Source organism: Rhincodon typus, chromosome 39 (genome assembly GCF_021869965.1).
Source record: "Rhincodon typus isolate 14 chromosome 39, sRhiTyp1.1, whole genome shotgun sequence".
NCBI lineage: Eukaryota > Metazoa > Chordata > Chondrichthyes > Orectolobiformes > Rhincodontidae > Rhincodon > Rhincodon typus.
Genome location: NC_063370.1, coordinates 17300932 through 17310280, shown reverse-complemented (window position 1 = coordinate 17310280; position 9349 = coordinate 17300932). Strand labels below are relative to the sequence as shown.

Below are 9349 nucleotides of genomic sequence, written 5' to 3'. Positions count from 1 at the left end.
TAAGAAACCGTAGACAAGGGGTCGCGGGGGAGATATCGGAAGTTTTGAGAAGGAGCTCAGTCATATGAAAGCAATAGTCTTGTGCTGATCTATCTTAACCTTCAGAGTTAATCTTCAGAGAATCCTGAACTAGGGCTCCATTAACGTCATCTATCTTTTGACATGTTGTTCAACTGCCGTAAATTCTTTCATTTTGGATCATTGTCGTACTTCGGTTGGATAAGCTCCGTGAAGCGCCGTTAGACGTTTGGCAATGTTAAAGAAGATATATCAGTTCAAATTGCCTTGAAGCGTTTATGGTTTCGAAAGGAGGGATATATAGTAGATGGACTGATACATTTTCTGACACTGAAAGACTTTATGACAGGTGGATATTTCTTGAAAATAATAGCGAGGCCATTTATAGGTAAGGTTATGAATATTTTCTGCTTGTAAGGGTCTCCTCACTCTCTACCTTCGAATCCCTGTCCATCTATTTCTGTACAACCTTGGACGTTCTCATACCGTATGCCCTTCTCTACCCACGCCCCCTCACCCCACCCCGAGTTGCCTCGCCGCCTGCCTCCCTATTCTCCTTTCTTGCGATGTATCCTCCTCTATCTAAACCCCCATCAATGAGTACATTTTAAAGTAAATCTCACTTACGTACGCCTACTTGTCCCTCATGAATGCAATTGATATGTCACAGTACAGTTGAAGATCTCAATGTGAGGAGAAAACCTATTCGCCATACTTAAGTTGTGCGCCAAATGACTTGTGAGGCAACAGCTCCCTCTCGTGGAACAGTGGATGAATGTCACTGTTGGTGTATTTTGCGACCGGACCATGAAACTCACAGAGATGCAAAGTGGCATTGGAAAATTGTTCAAAGGAAAGATCGCAAAGAGGACGTTAGGTATGCCACAAATATTCAATATTACTCTCTTTCCCTCCCGAGGCCTTGGACCTGCTATTCTCTTTTGATGAAGCATTATCCTCATCAGTATCCAGCACAGAAAACTATTTTTGAGTGGACTCCTGCACTACCTGCTTGCTTCTCTCGCACTATTTGGCCAATATTTCCTGAAGGCATTTAACGATGCTAAATAAGATAACAGCCTATGGTGTTAGGGACAAGGAACTGCAATGGATGGAGTGTGTGTTGGAATGGATAGAGGACTAGCTGACCAGCATAAAGATAAGGGGTCTTTATCAGGATGGCAGCCAATGTCTAGTGGAGTTCCACAGGGATCAAGTGTTGGGACCACAACTATTCAGGTCACACATTAATGACCTGAACAAAGGAACGGAGGGTGTTTTTGCTAAGTTTGCAGGTGACACAATGATAGGTGGAGGGTCAAGCTGTGTTGAGGAAGTAAGAAGGCTGTGGAAGGAGTAGACAAAGATGTGGAAGATGGAATACGGTGTGGGAAATTGTGAGGTTATGTACTGATTATGTGGAAAAATATCAACGAGGAGTCTTAGGTTCTATGTTTGGCAGTATTCAATGTTCTATTTCCACATATGTGGGAGAGGCCAAAGACCACTCTGAAACTGGCTTTCACGTGGGCCCAGATGCCCTCTTAATCACAGCTCAGATCAGAGGTCAGTGACATTCTGGGTTCCCCAGATGAATACAACATTTTTAAACATTATATGTTACAGTAATCACATGCAACATTGATGTAATTGTTTGCCAGATCCCCCTAATCTATACAGACATATATATGTCTATATATGTGATTAATTATGGACAACTCTATGGACAGTCCTACGTCCTCCCATAATCTCATTATGTTTACAAGATACCTCCATCATCTGCCTTTGGAATCTTACAATGCTTCTGATAGTTATATTCTTTCCCAGACAACGCATTATTTACCAACAACCTAAACACTTGCTTATCATTAAGAACAGTTCCAAATTCTATACTAACTTTAGTATGGTAGATTAGAAAGGATATTAACTTCTACTAATTGTTATAAAGTCTTTAAAATCTAATATAAAGTTACTGCAATTCTGTGACACAGCTGACAGATTGAGAACAACCACTCTCTCGTCAGCCTGAGAGATCAAACAAACAGTCCTTCTGACTTGCAGCTACAGTTTACAACCCCAACTATTTCCATGCTGTAAGTGAATTTTCAACTAAAATTTCATTTTTAAATAAATATTTACTGTTTCTATTCTAAACACTTTCCATTACTAACTATTATTTCTTAATAGAAAGCATCTATTTGAATTATACTGATGATTTGATTTGATTTGATTTATTGTCACTTGCCCCTAAGTACAGTGAAAAGCTGTGCTTGTGAGCAGTATGGGGAGATCATAGTAAGCAAGGACATACAGATCATAGGATGAAGAAAACTTGGACAGAGAGATGCATACAGGTTACACTGCACAGGACATGCACAAAACAAGATAAACATTATTTGAAGTTAGAGAGACCATTCATCAGTCTATTAACAGCAAGAAAGAAGCTGTTCTTGAACCTGTTGGTGCATGTGTTCAAGATTCTGTCTCTTCTGCCTAATGGAAGAGGTTGTAGAAGAGCATTATCGAGATGGGGTGGGTCTTCGATGATGTTGGCAGCCTTTACGCGGCAACAAGAGATGTAAATGGAGTCCATGGATGGAAGTTTGGCTTGGTCTGTGTTGTGTGCACATCCTTCTGTAGTTTCTTACGGTCCTGGGCAGAGCAATTGCTGTAACAGGCCCATATTCGCCTGGATAGCATGCTTTCCATGGTGTATCTTTAAAAGTTGGCGGGGGTTCTTATGGACACGATGAGAGTGAAATTCAATCACTTTACAACTTTACCAAGTTATTAAATGAAACTTGTTCAGATTCCACAAATAACTAGGGGACATAACAACAACTTCATTCTGTATTTTGTAATCTATCTTTGTCACTCTTCCCTTGATCTTTGGATGTAAGAACTTGTTCAAGTTTTCTACATTTACAGTTAAATTTTAATTGTTTATCTCTCCCCAGTCATGGCCTCTCTTTTTACACCTTCCTCTGCCCTTCTCCTGTGCCAATGGTTTTTTGAAGGTTGTGTTTGCACCATTTATTACTTCATCTTACCTTATAATGCACTGGGCCTCTTTACTGCCCACAAACATCTGGTCAAGGAATGTAACTAACCTTTTCACACTAATCTGTTGTTTGGGACTGTGGGTTAAACTTGACCATTCAAAACTGCCCCCTATTAAAAAGCATATATGTTTAGAACTGCAAGTTTACATAAACCTGATTAACTTTCTTAATGTTTCTTACGACAGAGAATTTCATTTTATCCGGTATATCTATACAGAGACCACAAATCAAGCTGTGAACATGTGCTGTATGTTATTGTCAAACCCTTTGGGCCATCTTGTGCAGGCTAAAAAAAGCTCCAAACGGCTATTTTGTCAACTTTAGGTCATGGTGTACTTTGGTAGGCAGAATAGAGGCATAGACTATTTTCTAAATGGGGAAAGGCTTCAGAAATCTGAAAAACAACGGGACTTGGGAGTCCGAGTTCAGGATTCTTTTAAGGTTAACATGCAGGCTCAGTTGACGGTTTGGGAGGCGAGAGGTATTAATTTCAAGAAGGCTAGAATACAAGAATAAAGGTATCCTGCTGAGGCTGTGTAGGTCCTGTCAGACTGCATTTATAATGTGCAGGGCTGGATGAACACAGCAGGCCAAGCAGCATCATAGGAGCAGAAAGGCTGACGTTTCGGGCCTAGACCCTTCATCAGAAAAGGGGGAGGGGAAGCGGGTTCTGAAATAAATAGGGAGAGAGTGGGAGGCAGATAGAAGATGGATAGAGGAGAGGATAGATGGAGAGGAAACAAACAGGTCGAAGAGGCGGGGATGGAGCCAGTAAAGGTGAGTGTAGGTGGGGAGTTAGGGAGGGGATAGGTCAGTCCAGGGAGGACGGACAGGTCAAGGGGGCGGGATGAGGTTAGTCGGTAGGAGATGGAGGTGCGGCTTGAGGTGGGAGGAGGGGATAGGTGGGAGGAAGAACAGGTTAGGGAGGTGGAGACGCGTTGGACTGGTTTTGGGATGCGGTAGGGGCAGGGGAGATTTTGAAGCTTGTGGAACAATCCCTCTTCCGTACCTACACCGGCCCTAAACCCCACCTCTTCCTCCGTTACATTGATGACTGTATCGGCGCCGTCTCGTGCTCCCACGAGGAGCTCGAACAGTTCATCCACTTCACTAACACCTTCCACCCCAACCTTAAGTTTACCTGGACCATCTCTAACACCTCTCTCCCCTTCCTGGATCCCTCTGTCTCCATATCGGGCAACCACCTAGAAACCGATATTCATCTCAAGCCCACCGACTCCCACAGTTGCCTAGAATACTCCTCCTCCCACCAACCTTCCTGCAAAAATGCTATCCCCTATTCCCAATTCCTTCACCTCGGCCGCATCTGCTCCCAGGATGAGGCATTCCACTCCCGTACATCTCAGTTGTCCTCGTTTTTCAAGGACCGTAACATCCCCCCCCTCAGTGGTCGAGAACGCCTTCAACCGTGTCTCCCACATCTCCCACAACTCATCCCTCACACCCCGTCCACGCAATAAGAACCAAAAAAGAATCCCCCTCGTCCTCACATACCACCCCACCAACCTCCGGATCCAACGCATCATCCTCCAACACTTCCGCCATCTGCAATCCGACCCCACCACCAAAGACATCTTTCCCTCCCCACCCTTATCTGCTTTCCGGAGGGACCACTCTCTCCGTGACTCCCTTGTCCGCTCCACACTCCCCTCCAGCTCCACCACACCCGGCACTTTTCCCTGCAACCGCAGGAAGTGCTACACCTGTCCCCATACCTCCTCCCTCACCCCCATCCCAGGCCCCAAGAAGACTTTCCACATCAAGCAGATGTTCACCTGCACATCTGCCAATGTGGTATACTGCATCCGCTGTACCCGGTGTGGCTTCCTTTACATCGGGGAAACCAAGCGGAGGCTCGGGGACCGCTTTGCAGAACACCTACGCTCGGTTCACAATAAACAACTGCACCTCCCAGTCGCAAACCATTTCAACTCCCCCTCCCATTCCTCAGACGACATGTCCATCCTGGACCTCCTGCAGTGCCACAACGATGCCACCCGAAGGTTGCAGGAACAGCACCTCATATTCCGCTTGGGAACCCTGCAGCCCAATGGTATCAATGTGGATTTCACAAGCTTCAAAATCTCCCCTCCCCCTACCGCATCCCAAAACCAGTCCAGCTCATCTCCGCCTCCCTAACCTGTTCTTCCTCCCACCTATCCCCTCCTCCCACCTCAAGCCGCACCTCCATCTCCTACCGACTAACCTCATCCCGCCCCCTTGACCTGTCCGTCCTCCCTGGACTGACCTATTCCCTCCCTCACTCCCCACCTACACTCACCTTTACTGGCCCCATCCCCACCTCTTCGACCTGTTTGTTTCCTCTCCACCATCCATCTTCTATCCGCCTCCCACTCTCTCCCTATTTATTTCAGAACCCCCTTTCCCTCCCCCTTTTCTGATGAAGGGTCTAGGCCCGAAACGTCAGCCTTTCTGCTTCTATGATGCTGCTTGGCCTGCTGTGTTCATCCAGCCCTGCACCTTGTTGTCTCGGATTCTCCAGCATCTGCAGTTCCTACTATCTCTGCATTTATAATATGACGAGTTTTTACTTCCCTTTATATAAGGAAGGGTGCGCTGTCGTTGGAGGGAGTCCAGAGGAGGTTTGTAACAATGATCCCGGGGATGAAGGGCTTGTCCTATGAGAAGCCGGATTCGGGGTCTGTACTCAATGGAGTTTAGAAGGATGAGGGGAATGTGATTGAAAGTTACAGAATACTGAGAGGCCTGGAGAAAATGTTTCCACTTGCAGGAGAAGCTTGGGCCTCAGAGGGAAGGCACGGTTGTTTAGAATTGACATAAGGAGGAATTTCTTCCGCCAGAGGATGATTAATTCATGGAACTCATTCTGCAGAGGGCTGTGGAGGCCAAGTTATTGAGTGTATTTAAAATAGAAATAGATAAGTTCTTGATTAGTAAGGGAATCACGGGTTACGGGGAGACGGCACGGGAATGTGGTTGACAAATGTAAAAGCCGTGAGCGAAAAACGGAGAAAACTCGATGGCCCGGATGGCCTAATTCTTTATTTGTAATAGTCATATGATTTTACGCCGGTCACCATTGCTCATTTGCCCCTATACCCCTGATACACAGTATGACCTCTTCTCTAAACAGACCAGTGGCATGACCCTTCCGCCTCACGAATGCAACACAATGACTGGGAAACCCGGAGTCATGTTTCTACAGCTGAATCATGCTTCCTGGACACTTGTTCGCCTGCGCCGCGATTCCCATATAGAGTCATAGAGATATACAGCACGGAAAAAGACTCTTCGGTCCAAATCCTCCATGCGGACCAGACATCCTAAATAAATCTAGGCCCATTTGCCGTAAGTTGGGTTCTATGTGGTCCCACATTGTACTCTATTTACCATTTTTATGTGCGTATATCCTTTTGAAGACTCCCCATGTCTTCTTTACAATTTGATTTCCTGACTGGTTTTAAGCCATCAGGAGAGTTAGCAAACTGCATTGGGTTCCTTCACTTAAGCCATTAATATAGGTTTATAGGTTTGAAGCCTATTGTTCCCTATGGCTCTTGTCACAGCTTGGTGAAATGAAGATTGCACATGGATGGGTAGTCAGACAGATATAAAGCAGCAAACAGGAAAGCAGACAGATATCCCACAGTTGTTCTCTGTAGACTTTTCTTTAGTTTTTGTTGAGCTGCTCCTTCTCTCTGAGTCACTGTGAAACGCCAGGCGCAGTAATACACGGCTGAGTGATTCGCCCGCAGGCCAGAGGACTCCAAGTAAAAGTGGGTGCTATCGGGTCTTCTGGCTCTGAAGCCTCCAACCTCACCGGAGGGAGTGACCATTTCGCGGTAGTTTGAATAGAAAAGGCTCTGTGGCTCATGGTCAGGATGTCATCGATACCAGTAAAAGTAGGTGTTATCATCAGCTTCTGTGTAAAGACACTCTATGCTAACTAGAGTGCCTGGGGTTTGTGATATGGCAGTTGTCTGTTGTATTCGAACGGCCGCTACATCTGTACAGCAGAGATGGGATAATGGGGAAAGAGAGAGAGAGATAAACTCGGGGTTAATTTGCATCTCTATTCTCAGCATGAAGGGGAAAATGAGTGGAGAGAGAGAGAGAGAGAAAGAGATAAAATGACAGACAGGAATCGAGGCTGATAATGACAAACATACTCAGACAAAGAAATATACAAAGCCAGAGAGAACGACACACAGAAAACAAAGAAACATGCAGGCAGCGAGATACAGAGATGGGGAGCGAAAGGAGAGTGACAGTGTCATGAAAACAGAAAAGTAATTAATAGACACTGAAAAAATGCTGATGAAGTTAGTAGAGAGCTAAATAGTAGAGAGCGGGACATTGAGCTGAACAGTGAGGCTTGCAGTCAACCTCAAACTTACACGTTAACATCAACTGCACAACCCAGAGGTGAGAAAGAGACAGAGACATCTGCAGATGCTGACACATTCGCGTGTTTGTGTGAAATTACTGAGACTATAGCTAGGTGCAGACAATGTCGAAGTTCGGGGCTCTGAGTGCGATTTGCTGTCTCCAATATACTGCTCGGAAAGAAGGGGTCGTCTCTTAACAGGTGATTGGCTCTGAACTTTAGTGCTTTCATCTCCGGGGCGGGGGTAAGAACACCCCACCCTCAACAATCTATCCCTAGCCCGCCGCCAACCACAGGCCAATTCAGCAATGCAGCGTCTGGTTCAGTTCTTCACTGCATTGGATTTTTGTGGTACTGATTTTGTTCCTTGTGTCACTGTGGTATCGCCAGGCACAATAACACACGCCAGTGTGGTTCCCTTGCAGACTGGTCGTTTGCAGGTAGAAAGTAGAGTCGTCGGATCTGGAAGCTGTGAAACCATCCACTTTCTCGTTAGGATCGATTTTCTTAGTGTTGGGCGAGTAGAAGAGCAACAAGAGCCCCCCATTTGGTAGCTGGCGGTACCAGGAGAATTCTGAGCTGAAGGATCCTTCCGCAGAACAATGGATTTCGAGGGCAGCGCGAGAGGATGCAGATACTGCAGATGGACTTTGCTCAACTCTGCTGCCAGCTACACCTGCAGAGAAGTGGAAAAGAATACGTTTAAAACTCGGGAACCGCCCAGATTTGGAGCAAACCAAGACATTATCCCAGAGGGATACTCACCGAGCAGTAGAAGGACACACATCAGACATCGCGTTAAATGCATTTTCGCTAGCAGTTTGCACAAGAGTAACCGAATCGAACTTGGTTTAAAAGATCGACTTCACTTCTGGAGGTGGAGGTGGAAGTGGAGGGGGGGTGGAGCTGAGGCTGTTTATAAAAGGTCCTTCTGTTTGATTGACAGCTGCTTCACTTCAAGGCCATCCCACTGATATTCTTTTTTAACTCCGATTTTACTTGCCACCAAAAGTTAGAATTTGTACTCTTTCAGGTATTTTCTAATCATTCTGTTAAGTGATAGATTTTGGATACCTCTGGAGTGGGTGGGACATGAATCTGGCCTCGCTGGATCGGAGGTAGCGACACTATCATTGTACCTCAAAACACCCGCCACCCTACTCATAGCCGTCTGCGATAAAACTGAGACCGAATTCTGGTCCGTCCCACCTTGCACCATCCTCCTCTGCACGTTCCTTGAGGTCATGGCACCAGTTCTGGTGCCGGAATTCGACGTAGTCCTCCTGCGAGGGCTGAACAAATGGGTTCACCTGTTTAATGGATGAAAGTTGAAAAGTCTGATCTTTATTTTGATTCTTATGCCCTGTAGGAAAGGATGCAGCCAGCTGGAGAAAAATTGCAAACAAGTATGGCCGCAAAGTGTTGCTGACTTTACAAATAGACCAGGTTCAGGCGTAAATCGAAATCAGATATTGAAGCGCAGATTAATCATTAGGAAGTACCAGCAATCAGTGGAGATATAGCGTCATATAGTGCCGACAATGTGCAATAAGTCTCACCTGAAAATACCCCAATATTAAAGATTAGGAAGGACTTTTTAAGCTTTAGTTTGAAATAAATAAGCCTTCCGGTGGTCTCCACTCTTTCACATACATTTGCAACGCAGAAGTAAATAATTACGCAGTGCAAAATCAGGCGTTTGGCTAAACAGGTCTGTGCCGTCAATCACGCTCCAAGCGAGAAGTGAATAAACCTTCACCCTAATGCAACTCCTTTCGTACGCTGAAAAATGTCTCAAATTAGTTTCAGTTATCTTCGTTTCAGAGTAAATGCCACGACGTGTTTAATCAAAAGTGGTAGATATTGGGCATGAACTGTG

At 45.5% G+C, this 9349-nt stretch overlaps 1 gene segment (V, D, J or C); it reads right to left on the bottom strand.

The window, feature by feature from the left end:
• Positions 1–7486: 7486 nt before the first annotated feature.
• LOC109934089 lies at positions 7487–8320 on the bottom strand. The segment is given in 2 exon segments: positions 7487–8146; positions 8236–8320. Coding segments are annotated over 2 exon segments (417 nt in total).
• Positions 8321–9349: the final 1029 nt, after the last annotated feature.